The sequence below is a fragment of the Seriola lalandi genome, unplaced genomic scaffold (assembly GCF_002814215.2).
Source record: "Seriola lalandi dorsalis isolate HSWRI2012SDOR001 ecotype SW California unplaced genomic scaffold, Sedor1 jcf7180002054554, whole genome shotgun sequence".
NCBI lineage: Eukaryota > Metazoa > Chordata > Actinopteri > Carangiformes > Carangidae > Seriola > Seriola lalandi.
In genome coordinates this window covers 578250-591766 of record NW_019525107.1, presented here as the reverse complement: position 1 = coordinate 591766, position 13517 = coordinate 578250, and the positions used below count along the sequence as shown (strand labels likewise).

General features: G+C 38.2%; 1 protein-coding gene across 2 annotated transcripts; it reads left to right on the top strand.

The window, feature by feature from the left end:
* Positions 1 to 7825: 7825 nt before the first annotated feature.
* rnf41 (ring finger protein 41) lies at positions 7826 to 12554 on the top strand. 2 transcript variants are annotated; one of them, XM_023415694.2, is made up of 7 exons: positions 7826 to 7939; positions 8877 to 8948; positions 9074 to 9189; positions 9281 to 9552; positions 9825 to 9960; positions 10769 to 10872; positions 10986 to 12554. In XM_023415694.2, the coding sequence occupies exons 3-7, from the start codon at positions 9100 to 9102 to the stop codon at positions 11338 to 11340; spliced, it is 957 nt and encodes a 318-aa protein (XP_023271462.1). In that variant the 5' UTR covers positions 7826 to 7939; positions 8877 to 8948; positions 9074 to 9099; the 3' UTR covers positions 11341 to 12554. The 2 variants fall into 2 exon arrangements, with proteins under 2 accessions (XP_023271462.1, XP_023271461.1); XM_023415693.2 differs by having other exon boundaries at positions 8855 to 8948.
* Positions 12555 to 13517: the final 963 nt, after the last annotated feature.

The window sequence follows — 13517 nt, the reverse complement described above, 5'->3', positions numbered from 1 at the left end:
TGCTGAATACAGGAAGGTAGGGTTGCAAAAGACAAGCAAAGGCTGCAACAAAATTGTACTCTAACAATGCATTATTTAAAAAAAAAAAAAAAAAAAAAAGTGTCTAAGCACTTCGGGACAGTGTACACTGCCCACTGACTTTTTGCGTGTTATCTATTTCTGGGCAACTGGCCCAGCAGAGTGACAAGGTTACATTACCCAGCCTACTGTTAATAATGCAGACTCTGGCCTAAGTCACATAAAGTCAGTCCAGTGATTCAACAGACACCTCAGGCAGGCTCCTCAAAATACTCTACATACTCTCTCTGCCATCTGTAGGTGCTGTGGTCTGTTCAGGCAGGGATCTTTTCTCTCTTGTGATGTCCTTATCTGACCAGTAAATGGAGCCATTGCCCCTTGCAACTACACAAGTTGTAACTGAATCCTTTTGTTGTATCACAGTATTCTTATACATGCTTTTTTTATTTTTTAATTTTTATTTGTGTGTATCAGTGATAACTGAGTGACTGTGCATGGAGCTAGATCACTTCTTTGATATAGTTAACAATTAAACAAATGGAGCATATACAATATATTTGGAGTCAGAAAGCAATGAAAGGTCCAATTGTAGCAATAGAGCGTGTGTGTAATAGTGTGCAGCACAAATATTGCACTGCCATCAATTTAGGCCAATTCAGTAAATCATAGCATAAATGCCAATGGAAGATTTAAATGCGGGTTCGATGTTATAATCTTTGGTCACAAATGAGGCCTGTTTGCCAAAACATGTCGAGAGGGTAAAACCTCTTAGTAAAGCAGCAATGGATTTATGCATATGTTCAAGCAGTTTACAGTCTGACCATCAAATCTGAGCCATGAATTTTCTGACTGAAATGAATGTAGGGTCAGTTTAGAGCAGGACAATTTCCTTTCTCCCGACTTTAAACTGTTGCTCTTCATTTGTCTTGCGTAAATATGATTATACAGGTAGCATGTAATAACCTAATTCTCTACATATTATACAGTATGTGTAGTAGTCTTCCTGCATTGAGGGTCTGGATAGGGTTTTTTCTTTTGGCATTATTGTGGGAGTATAGGCCTGCTGTTGAGTAATATCACTCTTCTTTCTCTATACATATATTTGTGTGGAGTGTAGCCTACAAGGCAAACAGAGGACAAGAGTTCAGATGAATTTAACATTCATGTTCATCCATTCCATTGAGATTGCCTTACAGTACAGTAAAACAAGAGGGACAAGGTCTACAGTAGATATGATCACACATACTCGTAAATAGCCTATATTTGACAAAAATGCACCTAAGCTACACCCATTTAGTGCCATAGAAACCTTTATTTGCCTTTAGACATAAATCATATTTACTTGGTCAGTAACTTATTCAGAAGTAGGCAGGATTATTACAGTTTTTGTGTTTGGAGCTGCATGTCTTTTCGCCAATTATATTAGTCAAAGAAAAACTATATAAATATTTGCATGGGATATTAGTACTTAAATGCAAGTATTCTGTTAAAATTTGGTGTCGGTAGAAGTCTATTTTATAATTGGACATTATTTTGGAGAATATGGTTAGTCCCTTTTGGTATTGGCAAAGCAATCCCTAGGTTGTGTGTTTGTTTAACAAGATGGTTTATAATGTGTGTGTTACCAGGAAAAAAAAAAAAAAAGTTTTTGATGTCCAAAAAAAGCATGGTATATACAGTATAGAATTGATTTGCCTCAATGGATGTCTCGGTTCTTACTTGAAGTAAATGGCAAATTTCAATTCAACTCTCTGATCCACTGTTGAGCCTTTTGCCTTAAAAGCTGAAAATGGAAACGATACCTGGCAGTACCTGATAAGTTGCATCACCTGTAGAGTTATGCTACTTGGTTGGATTGCTTAAAAAAAAAAAAGAGAGAGAGAATTTTTGGCTAATTTTGGTCTTACAGACATCTGCGGGTGTCGAGAAGCACACAAATCAATTGAGGTAGCACATAGCTCAAGGTTGCCATGGTGCAGAGATTGTTCTGAGAGGTTAGGATATCGCCATATTTGCCACTGTGAATGAATGAATTCAGAATTCACTCGTAAACAATCAACTTTGGCTTCTCTGTTATCCACAGCCAAATGACACTGGGGATAAAAGTGGTGTACCTCAAAAATAAATTCAGATGGAACAAGGAAAAATGCTTGTACAGCTATGCTAACAAAGAGTTAAAATTTTGTGATCCATCTTGTCTTGGGTAGTGTAATTCTGCTTAAACCAGCCTAAATCAGAGGTGTATCTAAGCGAAAGTGTTAGATTAGTGTCGGCAGATGTCTCATGTTTCCTACCTTACAAAGGGGCAGTCAACTGCACCTTGTACTTTTTATTGGACCTGCAGTTTTACCTCATCAGTGATCTTTTGTGTGACGACGCTGACATTAACCCTCTGTGATTTCTTATCGCTTTTTCCTGATGCCAGTCGTGTAGATTTCTCTTATAGTGTGTGTGAGTAACTTTTCAATATATGCATGTCAAACCTAAACATGCACAAGACCCTTTTTTTTAAGAACAGAAAAAGCATAATAACCCTGTTGGAACATGTTTCTCTTCATTACAACCAACAGATGAGTCTGTTATCTGGTGCAAGTCATATAGGGTGAGAAGGGTACAGTGTAATTTAAGGAAGGAAATGAAGGTAGCTATAAATCTTTACCTCTTTAAGTCAAAAACAATACAATTTTACTGTATGACTAACGCTAGTTCGACCACTTTCCCTGACTGAACCCTTGGTTATTAATTTCCCCCCCACCAATAGGACCTGTGTAATATCGAGCACAGCGGTGGCATGGTGCCTTTTATTTGTTACTACCGAAAGGTACGGTCTTCCATTTGTATTTCCCAGAAGCCTTATAATGGGAAAAAGAAATTACACTGAACATACACGACTACAGTATGTAGGCTCATACACCCACTGAGCATGATTATCTCAACCCTATGTGATCTGAGTTATTAAAAAAAAAACAAAACATCAAAATAACTCCTTCTGTATTAGTCTGGATTTTGTGATGCATTTCCAGAGACTTGTGAGTGCTCACTTTGGTTGGCAGAATAAATTGCACATTACCGATGCAATTTAGGGCACATGAAACATTGAGGGGACGGAGATCAATTGTATGAAAGCACAAATCCAAAGAAGGCACCTCGGGGCTCAGTTGGCTCTCCCAACACCAAGGAAAGAAGGAGCTGATTGACCAAATTTAGGCAAAGACGTGAGGAAAAAACATCCCGACTCCTCTTGAGTGTAGAAAACATGAGGTTTGATTGTCAGTAACACATTAACTGTAGAAAGACCGTTGTCTAGATTTTTCAGAGCTTCTTCTGATAGTTCTTCTCCTTGGTATTCATCAATGATTATGACTTCACAATACTAACCAAGTTGTGAAATGATGCTGTACCTGCATTCAAGATCAAGTTTTAGGCAAACTGTTGTGGCTGTGTTGCGAAATTGATTGTGGAGGTTGTTTTGTGTTCTTTAGGGTAGACTGACTACAAGTAGGGTTGCAGTAGTAGCTGTGTGCAGTGTTAATAACGGTGTGATCATACTATAGAAGTGACGTAACATTTGTTGTCTTACTACAGAATTGAGGCATGAATCATCTTCTCTCAAGCTGACCTCGTATGAAATAGACAAAAGATAAAAGTGCAATAACCTTTTGTTTATCATTGCTTCCTCAGTTGGAAAAAGAAATATTATTTAATATGCCCTTTTTGTTAACACCAAAAGTCACTCGTCTGTAGCAAATGAAGGATTTCAAGTGGTCCTCTTGTTTGTGTTCAGAGAGGTGGCATTTGATAGTGAAGTGTGTGATATTCCATTCTTAAAACTGTGATCAATATCCAACTTTAAAAGCTGCCTGCTCAGAGAAAGGACCGTGCACAAGTTGACCGATAGATTTGAGTAGGTGCATTATTATTATTTTTTTGTTTTGTTTTTCTCTTCTTATGGATGGACTTTGATGGTATTGTAGTTTGGACTTCTGGTTTATAGCCGGTAGACATGTTCATTTGCATGTGTAGATGTGTATATGCATCCTCTTCCTCCTTGAATGAAATGTTTTCTCAAAAATATTTAGACCTGCTGTCAGTGATGTATGCGGATAAAAGGAAATATGAAATGCCTTATATTTGTTTTCAATGTTGAGCATTAAGGGTTCTTCCGTGTCCCTCCCTTTTCAGCGTGTAGCCTAACGCTTGTACAGTTAAGATACTCATGAGATTTCTATCTACTGTATAGCCTATGTGTTTTCAGAATTTGTTACTTGGAGGTCCTGTGATTGTGGTTTTAGAGAAACATTCCCCTTGAAAGTGCCGTTTGTTTTCACCAGCAGAAGATGCGTCTTGGGGGGGGAGGGAAATGTATTTACACAGAGGAAAACAAATGTTCAAAACACTTTCCAGTGTTTACTGTTGAACCTGTTGAACTGAATGACACAAAGTATTTGTGCAGGTGAAATAAGGCAGCAATCATCTGACGGAGCACCTTATCGACTTGCTCCTTCTGTGAGCCCCTCGATGGAAGTAGACTCACACCAAGCTTGATTACTCTAAAGCAGAGCCATATCAGAGAATATGCCCATTAGGAGCCCCCTTGAATGTGCTATTAGGAATAGCCTACTGTAGGAAAGGATGTATACTGCATGTTCTGTGGCATTTTTAGTAGTGGTAGTCCCTTTTTCATGTTTTTATGTTTAGTCCGCTTCACTGTAGATGTTGCCACCTCATTGCAACTCACAAGCTATTAACAATCCTCTCACAACTGGACTTAAAGCAGGCATTGATCTGCCGCTGAGGCAGCCTTAATTCATTGCAAATTCAAAAAAAAAAAAAAAAAAAAAGATGATAGAGAGTGGGTTGCCTGTTTTATTTTGAGTGGCTTATCTGGGGAAATACAAAGGAGCCCTTATCATGAGTGGAAGGACTCTGAATCAGGGCATGTGATGAGTTACAATCAAATAGTTTCACAGTGCACCTTCACAAAAAAATAGATAAATAAATAAAAAAAAAATAAAAAAAAGTTGGCTTGTCCACCCAACATTCCAAAGTTGATTTCATTTTCCACAGTCCTGTCCCGCTGATTGAGGAAATCTTTTTTGCTTTGCTGGTGAATGAAGTGGGCATGTGTGTCAATGACAGGGTTCCCTATTTAGCCTAACGCTGATTACCTCATTTACAAATCTGCAAATATACTACTCTACTGTGTGTAAAGGAGTCAATGCCATCACCAGCAGCGTGGTCTCTAGACCTGTGATGACAACAGGACCAATGAAATTACTCTGTTGAAATTAGCCAATTTAAAACATGACCAGTCTGGGAGTATAGGGTTAAGACACGATTAAAAAAATTTTGTAAGGCCAAGTGGGCCACCAAGATTTCTTCAGTTAGTAAACAGCTGCTACCCCAGTCAGCATCATAGAGCTATTTGGAAACCTGCAGGTACAATTTTGAGATTTTTTTGTGGGACATCATTACACGGTGGTCAAGTCAATAATCCACATTACTTCACAAAATAAAGGTGAAAATCTAACGTTGCAGTTGTTACGTGCCACTCCTATTAACGCTGACTGGAATAGCAGCTGTTGGCACTAGCATGGTTCAAGAAGTGGAGCCGACGCCTGGTGTATCTCAAGATTATTTACGTGAACGATCATGTTAGCATCACTTGCTGTTTTTTCAGTAGCATTTCTCCTACCTCCTTGTTTTGCAGCCTTGAGTATTGTTTGTCTCTCCACCTGTTCTGACTTCAAAAAAAAAAAGAAAAAAAAGAAGTGTATCACAGTACGGGAATATAGATTTATCATAAGCAATGGTAGGTTATACAAAAAAAAAAAGTGTGCTTGGTTGTGCTGTATGTGTATATGTCTATTTGACGTTGAAAAAAAATATTTATGAGAAGCATTTATACGACAAAATACCACTGGAATGTGAAGCCAGACAATGTTATGATGCAGATTATGATGATAGTCTATCCCCTTTAACATTCAGTGGCGAATGGTCAGAGGAATCATCTTTTAGAAAATGAATAACCATGCATTAGCTTTTTTTTTAACACCATGTATTTCTTTGGTTTCCTTTTGTGCATATACTTCCCTGTCTAGCCCTATAGTGTACACTATTTCAGCGTTTACAGCTTCGTTCTGGGTCAGCCATCGATTGCTCTGCAGTTGTAATGATACCACAGGTACCACAGGCTGTCACAAGAAAGATAGTATGGTGGGTTTGTAATTCTGTACGAGGGTAAGTTTGAGCCCCTCGAGCCGTATGCCTTCGAATCCATCTGTCCACTCCGAACCAAATTCTGCTACAGTCTTCTGTCTCCACACTGCCCTGACATTTTACATTCAGTTTGACTACAAGGGGTACAGGACAAGGTGAAAGGTTTGAGGTTTTCTGACCAGGCCCGCTCCCCCTTCCACCTGCCTACCAACCCACCCTCCTCAACCACCCCATACCCTCTCCAGGACAGGACCAGCCCTACTCCCCCATCACCCAGCCCACTCTCTCTCACCTAAACCTCAAGCCATTCATTCTTCTGTTTTGTTTTTTTGACAATGCAATCCTGAAAGCACTTTGCCTTGTTATTCCTTCGTGTGAACATGTGAATGATGATTTGTTACAAAAATGTTAAATATGTAAAAGATCATTCACTGTTTTGGAAAAACCTGCATCTGTCTTTCTGACGTTAAAAGAAAAAAAAAAAACAATTTAGTGACATTAAACCTGAATCTATTTTATAAAATGTTTGCTGCAGCCAATTGGTCTTGTCATTCAGTATTGTGGCTTAGGGTTGTTTGTGTTCAATAAAGTGCTATTGCTAAATATTTCCAGAGTCAAGTTGTTTTGTTTGTTTTCTTTTTTTTTTTTTTGACAATTAAAGTTTCAGGTCACATAAGGTCACATTTTCATCTTGACTTTATGTTGAATTCACTGGAACAGCTGAATAGCTGGGAGATAAATAAAGGTTAACACATTGAATAAGAGAGACTTTGCACCTTTATCTAAGCAATGTTTTTCAATGAGTCTTCATTTGAATGAACTGAAAAATTATTGTTTCATGTTTTGAGTTGTTGATCATCCCACTAATGATGAACTGATAGAGCTGATGACACAAAGAAAACTTGATTGGATTGTTTTTTTGTTTTTTTTCAAGATCATTTATCCACTGACAGTTTGAAAGTCAATGAGTGCTTTCATTTAAGTGTACCTTGTAATATTTGTCAAACACCCCTGTTTTATGTGAAATTAAATACATGCATACAGTACACTGAATTAATTCATCCTTTTTTTCAAGTATTAAACTGGGTAACATTGACGCTGACATAGGCTTACAAAACACTACTCATATTACATACAGAAGCAAAAGAAAAAAACACTTGCTTAAACATAAAGAAAAGTAAATATTACATTACATATACAAATATTACACCCGTTGTATATAAACTGCTAACACTACCTGAGGCTGGATTTTAGTTTGAACACAACATGGTTAGCTACAGGCAAATCTTTTACTTCATGAAAAGTAGAAATACTACAAAAAATACAGAACAAAAAATGTTCTGAAATTATAAAAAGTAAAAGTACCTGTTACTATATATTATTAAATTAATGTTTATATAGCAATTTCATGTTGTATTTGCCCGAGGGAAAACTACTGAGAACTACTTCATATATTTTGGGTAGTTTAATCTGTAAAAATTGCATGTTTATTGGGTAAAATCTAACAACATTTCCTCCTGAAATATATAGTACGGACCATTTAAAAGCTTCTCTTTACGTCATGACGTCCCCACCCGACTGCGTAGGGACGACGCAGAAGCGTAGGATGTAGCACAGGACGTGGCTAGCGACCACCAGTTTCAGTAGGACGTCCAAAAATACATAAACATCGTGATTAGGATCTGTTTTACTACATGTTCAAGTAAGTATTTCATTCAGTTATGATATTTTCTTCTAACGTGGATGACTGTGAACAGCCATTTCTCTGTGTAGTTTGCCCAGACTGAGCTGTGTCTGGTTAGCTCGGTGGCTAACATCCAGAGGAAATCAACGGCACCGTAGGCGCTAACAGGGCTAGCTAGTTAGCAAGCGTTAGCCACGTTTAATTCATGATGAGCATGCTTTAGTGATACCTGAATCTAGGCACTGGGTTGTTTATTCAAGATGACACCAAGGTGATTCATTATAACCCCAAAGGCATTGCGATTTAGTATCGTGTTAACCGCAAAGTAAGATTATACACGTAGCTATAGCGTTACCATGGAGGGTTAGCTTGTGTGCAAGACATGTTGAGTGCAATTCGCGGGGGGGAAAGGGATCTGTAAATCGCCACTAGACCGGTATGTGCTGCTTCTACTGAAATTAGGTCAGTCACCAGTCAGCTGGGACAACGGGATCCTCTATTCAGATGTGGGAGCTAGCTACTGTAGCTTCACTTGTCGAGGGATAATGTTTGACAACCACACAACGTTAGGGATCAAGGACATCGCTCTTGGGCTCTAGGATGTGTATAATTGTGGCTGTGTGCTCGGATTTCTTGAGTCATTGTGCCTTTACAGCTATTACTGATAAAATTATATAACAAAATGTGTGTTGATTGGATAGCAGTCTTCTATTCGCTTTTATCTTTTTATAGAGGCATTCTAGTTTGTGCCTGTCTATGATTATGACAATGAAGCTCAAAATCACTGATGTCTCGGACCTTCAGATATGTCTTTAGATAAGATGCATCAAAGTTCTACTTATCGGAATAGATTACTCAGTATAAGATCCATCAACCCATCATCCATATAGTATTCTCTTGTAAACAAAATAATGTGTGAATAATTTTTTGCAGGGGTGTCTGTCTCTTTCGCCAGACAGATTATTTCTGCCAGATGTGACGCATCAGCAATATATCGAGAACTGAATGGAAGCATTTGAGGCCTTTTGTGAGTGAGATTCATTTAAAATGTTTGTATATTTGTGTGTGTGTGTGTGAAAGATTTATAGTCCTATCTTTTGCAGTTACATTTTATGAAGACCTAACTTGCTTGGTGTGTTGTGTGTTTTTCAGGAGGTTGTGGGTCCCAGTGATGTACCATGGGGTACGACGTTACGAGGTTCCAAGGGGAGGTGGATGAAGACCTGCTGTGCCCTATATGTAGTGGAGTGTTAGAAGAACCAGTGCAGGCAAGTCCCTTTCTGAAAGATCACCCTCCCATGATTAGATCAGAATCTTTTTTATTTTATTTAATTTTCTGTTTTCACATTTTAATTTCAGGCTCCTCACTGTGAGCATGCTTTCTGCAATGCCTGTATAACACAGTGGTTTGCGCAGCAGCAGATTTGTCCCGTTGACCGCACAGTAGTGACGCTAGCTCACCTCCGGCCTGTGCCCCGCATCATGCGCAACATGCTGTCCAAACTCCAGATCAGCTGTGACAATGCAAGCTTTGGCTGCACAGCCACACTGCGGCTGGACCAGCTGCAGTCACACCTCAAAGACTGTGAGCACAACCCCAAAAGGCCTGTCAACTGTGAGGAGGGATGTGGGTGAGTGGCTTCCCTTTGGCATAAAATTTACACCGCATTGTTACTTTTGGATCCACTGATTATGAACCCCACCCATTTGAACAATTCCTAAGTTCTGTCCTCAGTAACAGAACTTGGGAACTAAGAAAATGAATGATATGAATAATGAAATCAAAAGTTTGTGCTGTAAAATATTATAATTAGCTGCAAAAATGTGTGACCTGTTCTCTGTATCATGTGGGATTGAATCCTCTATTTCCTTTCCTATTCTTCTATCTTTCCCACTCTTGCAGGCTTGAGATGCCCAAAGATGAGCTCCCCAACCATAACTGCATCAAACATTTGCGGAGTGTCGTCCAGCAGCAACAGACGAAGATTTCAGAGCTGGAGAAAACTGTGGCAGAGCATAAACACCAGTTGGGGGAACAAGTAAGAACATTTTCATGCTCATTGACGTATTAACCGCAAAGTACTTTATGGACCTAGTCCTGAAAACTATTGTTTACAAATGTCTGTGAAACAGGTTTTCAGGTTTCAGGTTTCAGGTTTCCATAACAACCACTTTATAATGACTGAGTTTTCTACTGACTATTGCTGTAATGCATTATAACTCAGTCACTAAAATGCTGTTTGTGATCCAGGGTTATAAAGTGTTCAAAACATTTGGGTACTGATTTTTAGAATGTTTGCCTGAACAGTTAAATTTGAATGTGGTACGTCTATGGTACAAGATGATATGGATTCATGTCTCTGGATATGTTCTATTGCATTTGTGTATTTGGTTGTTTTTGGTACTGTGTACTTCATTGTTTCTGTGATGAACATATTTCTAAGACTACTACTTTTAAGGTCTAATGCTGTGTGTGTTGTCATTCAGACATGAGACCAAACCTCAATACCTTGATATGAAAGTTTAGCCATGATCATTTTACAAAGGAGAAGAAGAAGAATTGTGCATAATTATTTCTTAGCCCTATTAAGTACTGCTATTACAATATATATTCATATTAGCCAAATTGGAATCTGCCCAGCTGAAAAAAAAAGGGATAAGCATTTGTTAGAAATCCAATAAAAGTGAGTCAGGAGAATACCGGACTCAAAGAAAGTGATAGAAATATGTTACTGTGTTTTGTGTAGCTTTTCAAGGTAGCTGCCAGATTGATGAGTCATAAACTCCTGTTTAGCTTTAGGAGATCTTGTGAGATCAGTCACTGAAGATGGTGCTTTTAATTCCCAGAAACGAGACATTCAGCTGCTGAAAGCCTACATGAGAGCAATCCGCAGTGCTAACCCTAACCTGCAAAACCTCGAAGAGAGCATTGAATACAATGAAATCTTGGAGTAAGTGAAATTTCTTCTTCACCCCCAGTTGGTATTCTATAATCAACTTTGTCAGGGAACTGCAGCTCAGTCCCTAATTTTCATGTGGTTTTCATTCCTTATGCTATTGTCAGGTGGGTGAACTCCATGCAGCCTGCCAGGGTGACACGCTGGGGTGGCATGATCTCCACTCCCGATGCTGTGCTCCAGGCAGTCATCAAACGCTCCCTCATTGACAGCGGCTGTCCTCTCTCAATTGTGAACGACCTGATCGAGAACGCCCACGAGCGTAACTGGCCGCAGGGACTGGCCACTCTCGAGGTACGGCAGATGAACAGGCGCTACTATGAGAACTACGTTGCCAAGCGTATCCCTGGCAAGCAGGCAGTGGTGGTGATGGCCTGTGAGAATCAGCATATGGGGGAGGATATGATCCTGGAGCCCGGCCTGGTTATGATCTTTGCTCACGGTGTGGAGGAGATCTTATAACTGTACAGCTAGCTGAGCTGATCCAGAGACAAGTGGGGACGTTTTGCTTGGGGGTTTGCTGTGACGAGTAGGTTTTTCCTCGGTAGAGCGAAACCTTCTGAATAAATCTGGCTTATTTAAAATAAAATCTTATAAGAGGCTGACTCCTAAGCTTCATACCTATGCCTTAAAGTAAGGACAAAACATTATGAACCTGGCAAATAGAAACTTAATCTGACTGATATCTAAGATAAAAGGTGAGATGTGATGTTTACAAGGTTTATATTTAGTGCATTATATGATCTGATTGTTCTGCTCCATGTCCTAATATAGTAATAAGCTTGAACCCCCATTTAATGTCCTCAGTTGTAAAAATGCTTGTAAATACAAATACTATATTGAATTATAAATGTCATTCTCTTATTCCAATTACTGTAATTAGATTGTGATTTTTGTTTATCTCAGTTCTGTTTAGTCAGCCTGTGTTACTGTCTGCAGGGACGTTGACTTGGAAGATTTTTTTTTGCGTGCTTGCTTTTTAGTATTTAGGTTCGTGTGAATATTTCACAAGACATTGTGCTTCTCAGTTTAGATTGTCCAAACCTTCTGTGCCATTTGTTTTATTTATTGTGTTGCCTTTTACACAAACATGCTTGAAGATGTTACCATTTGATGTATGGAAATCTGCCTTTTTCGGTGCATTTGAAGTTCATTGCAGGAAGAAAAATTGATTTTGTGATTTCTTTGTTGCCTCAGTTGTAAATATAGTCTGTATGTTGGGTCCAGTTGAACTGTTAAATTGAAAGTTTAACATTTAGGATATACCTATGTACAATGAGTTTTATTTGACAAATCATAATCATAATGGTTCACTTTACGTATTAGGTGATTCTGAAGTATAAACATTGGTCTTCTCATTCTTCACAGTTAGCAAACATCTATTCACTGACATTTCACTAAGATTTCACTAAGAACCACAGCTTGGAGATTGTAAGAATATTTGTGAAGTCACTCTTATGGCTTTTGAGAGGTAAAATGTTTCACCATTAGTCACTTTTTGCTGTAGTAAGACAAACAAGACTCCAAACTTCTGGTAAAAAAGCCCACACAAGTGCAGTAAACAGAAAAGTTTGGATTGTGCCCTTTATTATTTTCCCTATTAATGTTTTTATTTGTTTTGTGTCTGTTATGTACTGTATTGTACAGACAAGAAAGTAATAAAATATCAAACTTAATCCCAAAAGAATGCATTTTCTCATTGGGATAACTTGATTTTAAATTTATTACAAAAAAATGCAGTTCCTTATTCTACCACACCATGTCATCAGAGATCTATAAGGAGCTTCATCTCTAAAGGGCACATCAGTGGAATACTTTATGCAAAGACTTAAGTCAAAATAAAATGATTAGTGCAATGAGATGTGGGATGAGAAAAAAGAAAAAAATAAGATGAGAGTTTAACCACAAAGTGCACAGGGAGGAAGGTCTGACTGCTCTGACCTGACTCACTCCTTTTCACTGTGTAACCCAGACACCCACATGTTTTCCATGTCTGTTATCCTCTTTTGCCAGCCTCGTCCTCATTGTGGAGACTAATCCCTCACCATTGTGGTCAGTGGAATGTGAAATCATGTGCTCTACCAAATGCTGTGGCTCTGTTATTGTCTTCACTCATTATGTGATGTGGTTGGTTGGTACAAGTCATACAGCAGTCCCTGTCCCCATGCTGTCAAACATGTTTACATGTTTAGGAATATATTTGAAATGTAAATTTACCCAAAAACATTTCTACTGATTTAAAATGTACAATACAAATACTTGATGCCTGTATGCTGTGTCACTCACATCCTGAAGTAGAAGTAAAAGTTACAATAACACAGTAAAAATACAGTTACAAGTGAAAGTCCTGCATTAAAACTGTTAATTATGTAAAATATCTAAGTATAATTCACAAGATGTACTTAAAAGAACTAGAACCTAGAACTGTTTTGAAGTACTTGTACTTAACTTGAGTACTTCCATTTTATTCTACTACACTACAGTTCATAGGTAAATATTGTACTTTTTACTCCAAGACATTTATTTGATAGTTTAATTGCTAATTACTTTGTATATTATTATTAATAATACAAAATCTAATCAACAAATAAAACATGGTGTGGTATTATAGCTTATGACAAGATAAAACTATTCCCTGG

Excerpts from the sequence above, each read along its gene's own strand:
- rnf41 (XM_023415694.2), top strand. The coding sequence starts at position 9,100 with ATGGGGTACGACGTTACGAGGTTCCAAGGGGAGGTGGATGAAGACCTG. Across the intron at positions 9,553-9,824 it reads AACTGTGAGGAGGGATGTGG|GCTTGAGATGCCCAAAGATG; the intron begins GTGAGTGGCTTC and ends CCACTCTTGCAG. Across the intron at positions 10,873-10,985 it reads GAATACAATGAAATCTTGGA|GTGGGTGAACTCCATGCAGC; the intron begins GTAAGTGAAATT and ends TGCTATTGTCAG.